Source organism: Anabrus simplex, chromosome 5 (assembly GCF_040414725.1).
Source record: "Anabrus simplex isolate iqAnaSimp1 chromosome 5, ASM4041472v1, whole genome shotgun sequence".
Classification (NCBI taxonomy): Eukaryota; Metazoa; Arthropoda; class Insecta; order Orthoptera; family Tettigoniidae; genus Anabrus; species Anabrus simplex.
The window spans coordinates 155448644-155462147 of NC_090269.1; the positions used below are offsets into that span (position 1 = coordinate 155448644).

The 13504-nt window shown below is 36.7% G+C and overlaps 1 protein-coding gene across 1 annotated transcript in view; it reads right to left on the bottom strand.

Moving 5' to 3' along the window:
- Positions 1-1793: 1793 nt before the first annotated feature.
- LOC136874723 (zinc finger protein 665) overlaps positions 1794-13504 on the bottom strand; it is a 125353-nt gene continuing 113642 nt past the window's right edge. Inside the window, exon 5 of the mRNA XM_067148384.2 lies at positions 1794-2860. Coding sequence (XP_067004485.2) covers positions 2251-2860 — 610 coding nt within the window. The 3' untranslated portion in view covers positions 1794-2250. The remainder of the gene's footprint in view (positions 2861-13504) is intronic.

The following is a 13504-nucleotide window of genomic DNA, read 5'->3' on the forward strand; positions in this document are numbered from 1 at the left end:
CAAGATGACTAAAATGAAACAATTGATAGCATTCCTTGCACTGGAATATTATCTCTTGAGTATGTATACTGGCATGCCTTTGGAGAAAAATCCTTGTCCTACAGGCTATATTCCATTCAACACAGTTGAACACCCTCTCTGGACAACAAAGCAAAAATCCGCAAGCTCCCAGAAAATAATATTATTTTTACAGGCATCATAGAAGCGTGGTTACTGGACATTTTCCTGAAGAAATTTGCTTCTATGGATACCTCCAAATCATGTGGTCCACATGACGTACCCACAATAGTATTGAATGAATGTGCATCTGAGCTAGGTAGGCCACTTAGCATAATAATAAATGTCATTCTCATCTGGGTACTTTCCGTGTGAGTGGAAGAAAGGTTACATCGTACCAGTGTTCAAAAAAGGAGAGAAAATGGTGTTTGATAACTATAGGCCTGTTGTGTTATTGTCCCTAAGTTCAAAGGTGGCAGAGAAGTTCGTGCATAAGAGATTGTGGTTCACAGTATGGTTTTGTACAGAAACGCTCTACCGTGTCCAGCATGGCGGTGTATATTAATTTCATTTCAGAATCTCTCGTAGGAGGCAACAAGACGTTGTTCTTTATACAGACTTCTCCAAAGCCTTTGATTCAGTTCAAAATGATGCTCTACTCACCAAATTGTCAGCATATGGGATAGGAGGAAGTGCTTTGGAGTGGATTAGAAGCTATCTCACTAACAGAGTTTGCATAGTAAAAGCTGATGGTATTATGTCAAAACCGTACCACCCTACTTCAGGTGTCCCCCAAGGCTCCTTACTGGGCCGTCTTTTGTTTTTCATATTCATAAATGATATAACATCAGCTATACAACACAGTAATTGCCTTCTCTATGTTGATGATCTAAAGATCATTAAGGTAATCAATAGTGAGTTGGACTGTAAGTTGTTAGCCTGACTTACACCTACTAAGTAACTGATGTAAAAAGTGGCTGCTTGGTTTGAATACTTCAAAATGCAGCCCAATTACATTTTCACGCAAGTTGGAACCAGTAAATTGCTCCTACCATTTATGCAATAATTCGTATAGCTCGTGTGAATGAAAAAAATGATCTTGGTGTGACACTTTCAAACTGCTATGGTCTTTCTTTCGACAAACATTTAGACAAGATTTCTAGGAAAGGGTTTAAAATACTTGGCTTTCTGAGAAGACATTGTGCCAAATTTGTTTCTCCTAGAACTCTAATAACTTTGTTTTGCACTCTAATCAGGCCATCGTTAGAATACTGTTGCGAGGTGTGGCTGCCTTCTCGGCAGTATTTAATACAAAACTTGGAATGAGTCTAAATAAGGTTCATGAAAAGGATCAGCTACAAGGGTTTGGGTATTTCTCTCTCTTCATCCGATTAGGAGTCTTTTTGTGAGAATATGGGCATGAAGACATTGCACTAACGCAGCAAATGTGCCAATTGTCTCTATCTTTATACGTAAGTGTCTGACGAATACATTACTGCAGCTGATTCCTTTACCTGTTCCTCGTTGCAATACTAGGCAAAGGTATGTTATTCATCTGCCTAAAGTGAGAACTGTGGCTCGGGCTAACTCATGGCTTGTGAGGGCACTAACATCACAAAATGAGGTGAGTGAATCAGTGGACCTTTTTCACTCACCCCCGTCTAAATTCAGACATGACCTAATGAATGTAGGCCCTATCTGTAAGATATGTTAATGTTACTAAATGTATTTTAATAATGTCAATTATTGAAGGAGATTAAATTTTATTTATTATTTATTTTATTTGTTTTGTAAATATGCATATAAACAGGTCTCTAACTTTAGACTGAACTTGGTTATTATTTTAGGGCATTAGTGTTATTTACTTAAGGTGTATTTGTTGTATATTATGTTTTATCCAATCATCTTTAATTGAGAAAACAATCTGTTGATGATAATTAAATCTATTCTATTCTCTATTACCTTATGGTGTCAGAAAATTCTTGACTGCAGTCCTCACCCTGAGAAGGCCTTTTATTCCAGTATAAAACACTAGGCGGTTTCGGAGGTGACCGCAAAAGAAAAACGATATTATGGCAATGGCGTTCATTCATTTTGAACAACGGAGGATCTTCGGAGACGAGATCCTTTTGTATAAGCTTTATTGCACCCTTCACATGGGAAGGGCGCTGATTCCTGATGAGCAGTAGTGTGTCTCCGGAGACGAGACCCTGTTGTATAAGCTTTATTGCATTCGTCATACGGGAACGGCGCTTATTCAGTATGAACAACGGAGTGTCTGCGCAGAAGAGACCTTGTTGTATAACCTTTATTGCATCTTAAACATGGAAACGGCTTCTCCCCAGTGTGAATCATCATGTGTTGCCGGAGATTACCTCTGGTAGAAAATAATTTGTTGCAATCCTGACACTGGAAGGGCTTTTCTCCATTATGGAGTAGCATGTGTGTGCGAAGACTAGGAAGCATAGAGAACGTCTTTTTGCATTCTTTGCACTGGAATGGTTTTTGTCCAGTGTGTACAACTGCGTGTATTCGAAGGTAACTCTTAGTCGTAAACACTTTATTGCACTCATTACAACGGAAAGGACGGTTTCCAGTATGCAACAACATGTGTGTCTTGAGAGAAGACCTTTGAGTAAATGTCTTATAGCACTCCTGGCATTGAAACGGTCTTACACCATTATGGACAAGCAGATGTTTTTGCAGGTTGCCTCGCTGTGTAAAAGTCTTATCACATTCCTTACACTGGAATGGCCTTTCTCCAGTATGTACGACGGCGTGTTTCCGGAGGCTAGATCTTTCCTTAAAAACTTTCTTACATTCGTGGCATTGCGGGAGACGTTCTCCATTATGAACGAACACACTGCAACACACATAATAATAATCACAAAATCAGAGAAACGGAACAAAAGTATCTAGAAAGAAATGCTTTAGAAGTCTAATGAAGAACTATTACTAGTAATTTAGAATCTTATCAGTCACACATTTCACATGAACTCCCTTGGTGATAAGGGCTTAGCAATGACATTTTATTCCAATATTTTCATGCTAATTAGCTGGACTAAATTGAACATTTTGCACAGGGGAGGAGAATTCATTATAAAATAATACCTAATTCATTAGCAAAGGATTTACTTGGAGTGTAGTGAGGTGAGAACCTCTTTAAATAATTTCAACACTTCATACAAAACATTTTTTTCCACTTGAAAAGTGATTCCCTGGGAGCTACTATGAATTCACCTGATTTGCACAAAACATTATTCATTTCTTTGTTGCCGTCACTTTATAAGAATCTTTAGTACTGTCCAAAAATATTCCCTTCTGCTTCACCTAGCCTTTGTGACTTATACCAATATCTTCCCAAGATTTCAACCTCATTCAACAATCATGTGTTACACTGTGTTTTGTTCATTTAGATACAGTTCCATGTCTGCATCAACCTTTGTATCCATTTTGAACACCACTTCTTGTTACATTTAAATGCTTCCCTCAATTCATTGTTCCATCAAGATGTTCACTTTCTCCCATCTTTGTACACAGCTGCTCCTAGGCATTCTCTTGCTGTTCCTTCTACAGCATACCGGTATGACACACATTCCCTTCCTATATCCTGAAATTGCTTACTGCCTATAGTTATGATTCTCCCAATACCGGTATGACACACATTCCCTTCCTGTATCCTGAAATTGCTTACTGCCTATAGTTACGATTCTCTCCATACTAATGTTCATGTAATTCTGTATAATTCCCTCATCCTGGAGATTTTCTATCCATCTTGCACTACAAAGAGATTTTACTTTTTATATCCTACACCGAGAGATAATTCTCTGGATATCAAATATTGGTCTGTATCATTGAAACATCTCTGGAAAACCTGCGAATTGCTACCATACTTCTCTGGATATCAAATATTGGTCCATAACATTGAAACATCTCTGGAATACCTGCGAATTGCTACCATATTTTCTGAATTAAAAGTCATTTGTGATCTAGTGTGCAGCAGATGTGGTGGCCTACCCTCCCATGTGTAGCAGTCAACAGCCCTCTGCTTCTAGAAAGTATTCATAACTGCTAATACAATACTAGTAGTTACATTTAGGCAGATCTGGAACCGCTACCTCCACACACCCCTGGGAGATACTGCCACCACATGGAATGTGCTGAATAACTGTGCACACTTAACCTCACATGACCTTACTAGGTGGGCATTACGGAAAGTAGAGTGACCGGCTAAGAGTGCACATTATACTGCCATGGTGTTATGCTGGCAACTTCCTCAAGCTTAACCTCACAGACCCCAGGTTTGACCCCAGGATTAAGGACTTTAATCTTAAGGACCCAAGTTTGAAGCCAAAATCTGCAAGCCAAACCTAACTGCCAATGTGATTATTGCCTAGAGTGCAAGCATAGCCTAACAGGTACGGATTCAACTTGAGCTTAACCTCACTGGTCCTGGATTCCACCCTAGGCTTAACATTACACAGGCGTTAGCTTTACAGACTGAAGTTTGATGCCTAAGAGTGCTAGGTTACCCTAACAGGCATGGATTTGATGCCTGGCTTAACCTTACACAGGCCTTAGAGATTCAAGTTTGAGATTCGATACCAGGCTTAACTCAGCTAGACAAGATGAGACATGGTCCAGAGGTTCTTGGAGCTGAGCTTGGTGCAAGCTATGCACACATACTGTATTAATGGGAATAGGGAGAAGGTGAAAGGCATAATACATATGCTTTACTCATAGGGGCATAAGATTGGAAAGCATTCTTGGGTCTTGAAGCTAAGCAAGTACAATGTCCAGTACGTTAGTGTTTGAGCTGATGTGTAACGTGTTGCCAGTTTTTACTGTTTGGACAATGAAGTTTTAATTTAACGGTTCAGCTTACAGTTCTTTATTCTACAGACTTATAGTAGCTTACAGCAGGCATAATCAATCGAGAGCGAAATGCCTTCGGAGTCAGTTTGCTCCCCGCTGTCGAGGAACGAGAGCAGCTTAGCGAGCAAGTAGGGTAAGAACTGGGGGAAATGCATGACTTAGTATGTACTGAAGGCCAGTGGTGCAAGTACAGTACGGCCACAGTATGCAACCCACCTGACTGCTGCTCTCTCACTACGTGACAAACACCCGTCCCGAGCAGAGCGAGTAACACCGGCTCCCTACAGCACTACGTGATGTCTGGCTTACAATATTGCTTACTTCACTTAGAGATAAAACCTTGTGTTCTGAACCGAAAACGTTTGCGCTACATGGAGTGGGAAGGGAACCCAGGGCTCTCCCCTTTGGTCTGCTGAGTATCACACTAAGTAAGTGACTCCTCACTGAAAGCATGCATTTAATACAAAACACCTAATGTTTGAGATGTGAGATATTAAAAATCACCACCTGGACCAGTCATCAAATTCGGTACTCTTTCCCTCGGATTGCTGGCTATCAAAGTAACTAAAGGATTGTGCACTATATTAAAAACACCCAACCTTTGAGCTCCAAGAATTTAAAAACTGTTCTGAACCAAATAGGAATCTAACCCATAGATCCGCAGCAAACAAGCATGCTTAACTAAGTAACTGTACATTTAAAGCTTGTGCCTTTAAATGAAAGACCTGGCTTCAGCACTACAGGAATTGGAAGTTAAAATAACTGACAAAATTATTATTAGAAACTAGAGTTCACTTGAAATCAAAGCTGATGTGTTATTCAAATATCTAACTCCAAAAATTAAAACATATAACTCTGAGCAAAGGAAAACAATCACCAACCTGGGGTTTCAAACCTGCAGCTTAGTTGGATTCAGAACTAAACAACTCAAGCGCATAACGAGAAAAAATATTAAAAATCATCAAACTGACTAGGGATCGATGACCAGCTTTTCTTCACTGAAGACTAAGTAGGAATTATTACCTTAAGGTACATTAACTGAATACGGGGAGGGGAAGCAGTATAAATGCGGTCACAGCAGTATGTACGAGTTCATTAGAATGGGAAGTATATGCTTAGACATGAAATACTAAGTTCATTGTTTGTTTGCATTTAGCCTGGAGTCCTGCACAGTTAACAGCATAATAGACTCAATAGTTAGAGCTTAAACTGAATAAATTTCATATGCATGAAAGATACGCAGGTTCTAATCCCTCTTCATTTACGCACAACCAATCAGAATTTAAAGATAAAAATTTCATTGTTCCGTATTGAAATTATTGATGTTAAAAATTAAATAACTGGAAAGGAGGTTCAACCTATTCAATACTCAAAGGAAAGAAACGTAACAATCACATTTCTATTTAAATGGGACCGGTTTCGACCTTAGTCTAGGTCATCATCAGCCATAAAAACATATAAAATGTTTATGAATGTTGGAGGTCAGTTCCACACTCTGTTAGGCACAAAGACACGACACCACATTCTGTCCTGCATAAAGTCACAACACTACTAATCAACATACGAAGATCAAAAAGGCTTGAATTCGCAGACGAACAGATCTGTAGTAGAAAGCCGCCAACTCCCGGTGACCAGCGCGGCACACTCAAGGTCACGCGCTGCGGCCAAACACCAAAGTAGAGTGGAGAACGTTTCTAAGGTCCAGAACCTGTCACGGCTGCGGGAAGCCAATTAGGTATATAAAAATATACGACGCCAATTAGTGCAACTGAATGAGCACCCGTACTCCAGATAAGTTCTTGGTAAACAGTTGACTTGAAAAAACAATTGTAGAGAGAAGAAAAAATGTAGTAAAAAGCGCAATATCAGAAAAAAAATGAAAACTTATATGCACAGTGCGCTATTTTTTAAGAAGAAAAAAAAAATTTTTAGGTTATGATTGAAGTAGTCGAAGTTGGCGCAAGACAAAAATTTGAAAGAGGAGAATAAATTAAACGAGGAAGAGTGATAGTGAAATAAGAGAAAGAATAAAAGAAATTGAAGTTAGATGGTAATGAGGAAAGATAAGATAGGGAAATGAAGGAGGGGTAGTTTAAGGTGGGTTAGGAGGGTGGGTTATTGGAGGTAGAAAATGTGGGTGGGAACTATGTAAGACATGGAAAATAGAATTGGGGTTTTGGAATTTGGAATTTTTGAGAAGAAGAATTAGGAAGTCAAAAAGGATATTGGGTTTTTCAGAAATGTCGTTTAAATTGAAATTAGGGTTGAAGTACTGGTCAAGGTGGATAAAGCAATTTTCAGTAATGTTTAAGAGGGGGCCTTTGTTAATGATTTTAAGTATGTTTATGTCATTGTCAATATTGGTGAAACTATGTTTGGAGTCTTGTATGTGCTGTCCTATGGCGGAGAATCTGTTGTATTTAATGGCGTTAACATGTTCAGAGTACCTGATATTGAAGTTGCGGCCAGTTTGTCCGACGTAGGAGGAACTGCAGTTGTTGCATTTAAATCTGTATACACCAGATTTAGAAAAAGCATTAGACTTATTTAGAGATTTAGAGTTGTGTAAGATATCAAGACTTCTATTGTTAGTTCTAAAAGAAATTTTCATATTATGTTTTTTAAAGATATTAGTTATTTTATAAGCATCCTGAGTAAAAGTGAAGGTGGAAAAAGCAGTTGGTTTTATTGTGTCTTTAGATAAAGTGGTTTTTGGACGGTGTTTGAATTTGTTGATGATGCGGTTAATGAAGGAGTTGTTAAAGCCATTAAATTTAGCAATGTTGCGGATGGAGTTTAATTCATTATTTAAATCTTTTTTGGACATAGGGGTGTTGAAGGCACGAAAAATTAAGCTGTTATAAGTAGCACGTTTATGAGCTTGGGGGTGCGAAGAATCTTGTCTTATTGTAGTTGCTGTTTGGGTTGGTTTTCTGAAAATTTGTAAGATAAAGAAGAAGGATGTCTAGTAATAGTTAGGTCTAGAAAATTAAGAGTTTGGTTGTGTTCTGATTCGAGGGTGAATTTAATGTTAGAGTCTAAGTTGTTGAGATGAAGAAGTGTAGAGGCTGCGTTGGTTGATTCCTCATTTAATATTACCAATGTGTCGTCGACATATCTCGCCCAAAAGAGGATGTTGGAGAAATTATTATTATTATTAATACTTGTGTTTTCTAAGAAGTCAAGGTAAATTTCAGCAAGAATGCCAGAAGCAGGTGAGCCCATAGCCAAGCCATCTTGTTGATAAATGGTGTTGTCAAAGGTAAAATAATTATTGTTGAGAACTAATTTTAAAATAGACATGAAGTCTTGAATTTCAAGTTTACTTAGGTTACTGAATTTGTTTAGGTTGTTGTTTATAATGGGGAATAATTTTGGAATTGGAATACTAGGGTACATGTTGACAATGTCAAAAGAATGGAGAGAAAAATTTGGTTGCATTTCAAAATTTTTTAATTTGTTGATTAGATCAGAAGTGTTTTTGATAGATTTGTTGGATAAAAATCGATAATTTTTTAGTAAAAATGTTTGGATGAATTTAGAAGTGTTGTATAGGGGACTGGGTCTGTAATTGATAATTGGACGGATAAGAATGTTAGTTTTGTGAATTTTAGGGAGGGCTTTGGCAGTGGGTAGTCCAGGGTTCATGTTTATTAGTTTAGTTTTTTCTTGATCTGTGAGGAGAAAGGAAACGTTTTTTAAAGTATGTTTGAGTAGGCATTGGATTTTTGTGGTTGGGTCTTTTTTTATTATAGAAAAAGAAGGGTCACTGAAAAAGTTTTTGGTTTTATCTAAGTAGTCAGTTTTATCCATTATGACAGTAGTGTTGCCTTTATCAGATTTGGTGATAATGAGATTATTGTCATTGATTTTCTTTTTAAGATCTGAAATGGTTTTATTATCTTTAATTAAATTATTATTATTATTATTATTATTATTATTATTATTATTATAATTAATAAGAGAAGTGTTTTTGTTATTGTTAATGAAGATTTTTTCAAGTTTCCTTTTTACTTCATATCTGATTTCATCTTGTTCATCTGTTGGCATTTTGTTAATGGCTATTTCAGATTCAATAATTAAATTGGTGGCTACATTGAAAGTGTTGAGATTGGGCCAATTGTGTTTGAAGCCCTTCGAAAGGATTGAGTTTTCATCATCACTCAGAGTTGTTTTAGATAGATTTACAGATCAAGAAAAAACTAAACTAATAAACATGAACCCTGGACTACCCACTGCCAAAGCCCTCCCTAAAATTCACAAAACTAGCATTCCTATCCGTCCAATTATCAATTACAGACCCAGTCCCCTATACAACACTTCTAAATTCATCCAAACATTTTTACTAAAAATTATCGATTTTTATCCAACAAATCTATTAAAAACACTTCTGATCTAATCAACAAATTAAAAAATTTTGAAATGCAACCAAATTTTTCTCTCCATTCTTTTGACATTGTCAACATGTACCCTAGTATTCCAATTCCAAAATTATTCCCCATTATAAACAACAACCTAAACAAATTCAGTAACCTAAGTAAACTTGAAATTCAAGACTTCATGTCTATTTTAAAATTAGTTCTCAACAATAATTATTTTACCTTTGACAACACCATTTATCAACAAGATGGCTTGGCTATGGGCTCATCTGCTTCTGGCATTCTTGCTGAAATTTAACTTGACTTCTTAGAAAACACAAGTATTAATAATAATAATAATTTCTCCAGCATCCTCTTTTGGGCGAGATATGTCGACGACACATTGGTAATATTAAATGAGGAATCAACCAACGCAGCCTCTACACTTCTTCATCTCAACAACTTAGACTCTAACATTAAATTCACCCTCGAATCAGAACACAACCAAACTCTTAATTTTCTAGACCTAACTATTACTAGACATCCTTCTTCTTTATCTTACAAAATTTTCAGAAAACCAACCCAAACAGCAACTACAATAAGACAAGATTCTTCGCACCCCCAAGCTCATAAACGTGCTACTTATAACAGCTTAATTTTTCGTGCCTTCAACACCCCTATGTCCAAAAAAGATTTAAATAATGAATTAAACACCATCCGCAACATTGCTAAATTTAATGGCTTTAACAACTCCTTCATTAACCGCATCATCAACAAATTCAAACACCGTCCAAAAACCACTTTATCTAAAGACACAATAAAACCAACTGCTTTTTCCACCTTCACTTTTACTCACGATGCTTATAAAATAACTAATATCTTTAAAAAACATAATATGAAAATTTCTTTTAGAACTAACAATAGAAGTCTTGATATCTTACACAACTCTAAATCTCTAAATAAGTCTAATGCTTTTTCTAAATCTGGTGTATACAGATTTAAATGCAACAACTGCAGTTCCTCCTACGTCGGACAAACTGGCCGCAACTTCAATATCAGGTACTCTGAACATGTTAACGCCATTAAATACAACAGATTCTCCGCCATAGGACAGCACATACAAGACTCCAAACATAGTTTCACCAATATTGACAATGACATAAACATACTTAAAATCATTAACAAAGGCCCCCTCTTAAACATTACTGAAAATTGCTTTATCCACCTTGACCAGTACTTCAACCCTAATTTCAATTTAAACGACATTTCTGAAAAACCCAATATCCTTTTTGACTTCCTAATTCTTCTTCTCAAAAATTCCAAATTCCAAAACCCCAATTCTATTTTCCATGTCTTACATAGTTCCCACCCACATTTTCTACCTCCAATAACCCACCCTCCTAACCCACCTTAAACTACCCCTCCTTCATTTCCCTATCTTATCTTTCCTCATTACCATCTAACTTCAATTTCTTTTATTCTTTCTCTTATTTCACTATCACTCTTCCTCGTTTAATTTATTCTCCTCTTTCAAATTTTTGTCTTGCGCCAACTTCGACTACTTCAATCATAACCTGGTCATCACGTTTGTAGATTTTAAAAAAGCATACGACAGTATTCATCGTGACTCATTATTAAAAAGCCTTAAAGAATTTGGCTTACATCAAAAACTTGTTAACCTCATTAATATGACTTTTAAAAATACGAAGGCAAAAGTTAAATTTAGAGGTGAATTATCAGAATCATTCACTATAAGAACTGGACTTCGACAAGGAGACGGACTTTCACCATTGTTATTTAATTGTGCATTGGAGAAGGTTATGCGTGAATGGAACAAGAAATGCCAACCAACTATCAAGATCGGTAGAAATATTAAACTCAACTGCCTTGCTTTTGCGGACGATTTAGCATTACTTGCAAATACAATAGAAGAGGCTAAATTTCAAATTGAACAACTAGAAATTATAGCTAAAAAAATGGGATTACAAATTTCATTTGAAAAAACAGAAATGATGCCAACTTTTAAAGTTGATTTACCAGTTATTCAGCTGAACAGTAATAAAGAGATTAAAATTGTTCAGAAATTCAAATATCTTGGGGAAATAATAACATGGAACACAAATGAAAAAGAAGCAATAGAACACAGAACAACTAAATTTAAACAAGCACAAAGACTTACCTGGCCAACCTATAAAAAAAAATCTCTTTCGATAAACGCTAAGCTGAAACACTATAATTCCATAGTTAAACCAGAGGCAACCTATGCTAGTGAAACTTTATTCAAATTAAATGTAAAATCTACAACAGACAAATTACAGAAAACTGAGAGAAGAATTCTTAGAACAATTATTAATAAAAAACACCAAGTTGATGGACAGTGGAGATTGTTGCCTAACAACATTGTCTATCGTGAATGTGAATCAATAATATCTACAATGCGTAAAAGAAGAATTTCCTTTTTCTGTCACATATCAAGATTAGCAGACACCAGGATATTGAAACAACTATTCGATTACTTTTTGAAGAATAAAATCAATAATAATTGGTTCAAAGAAGTTCAGGACGATTTGGAAGAATTGGGTATAACTCGGCAGCAAATCAAAGACAGAAAAGAGAAGAGGATTTTGAAGAACAAAAGCATAAGTCTCAAACTAAAAGCAGTTGAACGGAAACAATATACTATATCGGACACACAAAGGGCTTCCAGGTCGGAGAGGATGAAAAAGTTCTAGGAGAAGAAGAAGAAGAAATTAACTCAAATGTATTGATTTCAGTGCTCCAATGTGGGCGTAAAATATGTAAATAAATAAAATAAATAATAGCGCACTGTGCATATAAGTTTTCATTTGTTTTCCGATATTGCGCTTTTTACTACATTTTTTCCTTCTCTCTACAATTGTTTTTTCAAGTCAACTGTTTACCAAGAACTTATCTGGAGTACGGGTGCTCATTCAGTTGCACTAATTGGCGTCGTATATTTTTATATACCTAATTGGCTTCCCGCAGCCGTGACAGGTTCTGGACCTTAGAAACGTTCTCCACTCTACTTTGGTGTTTGGCCGCAGCGCGTGACCTTGAGTGTGCCGCGCTGGTCACCGGGAGTTGGCGGCTTTCTACTACAGATCTGTTCGTCTGCGAATTCAAGCCTTTTTGATCTTCGTATGTTGATTAGTAGTGTTGTGACTTTATGCAGGACAGAATGTGGTGTCGTGTCTTTGTGCCTAACAGAGTGTGGAACTGACCTCCAACATTCATAAACATTTTATATGTTTTTATGGCTGATGATGACCTAGACTAAGGTCGAAACCGGTCCCATTTAAATAGAAATGTGATTGTTACGTTTCTTTCCTTTGAGTATTGAATAGGTTGAACCTCCTTTCCAGTTATTTAATTTTTAACAACCAATCAGAAATCGAATTTGGGATTCCTTGAGCTAAACAAAAAAAGAACTATTGAAGGACTAAATTCCGGCACCTCGGCTACTCGAAAAAGTATTTCATAAAACATAAAGTCAATAAGATCCAGAATAGTGACCAAGTGTGGAACTCCCTTGAATTATAAAAGAACTATTGCAGGACAAAATTCCATCACCTCAACGTCTCTGAAAAGTAATTAGTAAAACGTAAAGCCAATAACATTATTATTAAACTTATAACATTTGACCCAAAACACAGATCGAGTTTGGGACTCCCTTGAACAAAGAATGAACCATGGTGGGAATAAATCCTGGTACTTCAGTGGATCTGGAAAGTAGTTAGTAGGACGCGGAGCCAGTAACGTTATTGTTAAATCCAAAATATCTGATGTAAACGGAGATCGACTTTTGGACTCCCTTCAAAATAAGTGAACTATGGTGGGACTAAATTCCGGCACTTCGGGGTCTCTGAATAGTAGTTAATAAAAGGTAAAGCAAATAACATTGTTACTAAAGTTACAACATCTGACCTAACACAGAGATTGAATTTGGGTATCCCTCCGGCACTTTGCCATCACTGAGTAGTAATTAGTAGGATGTAAAGCTAGTAACATTCATGTTTAACCTGAACAGAGATAAAGTCTGGGACTCCCTTTAACAAAAGAAGAACTGCTGCGGGACCGAATTTCAGCAAATTAGTTTATCGAATAAAGAAAGAAGGGCACCGTTACTCCAATAGGCTTGGTAAATTCTCTGAAGCAGAAGGCTATCCCACTTACTCATGATCCCAAATAGGATCCCTCTTCTAACAGGATAGGGACTACAGATGGACAGTTCAGTCCTAGCCACCTGAGCACAA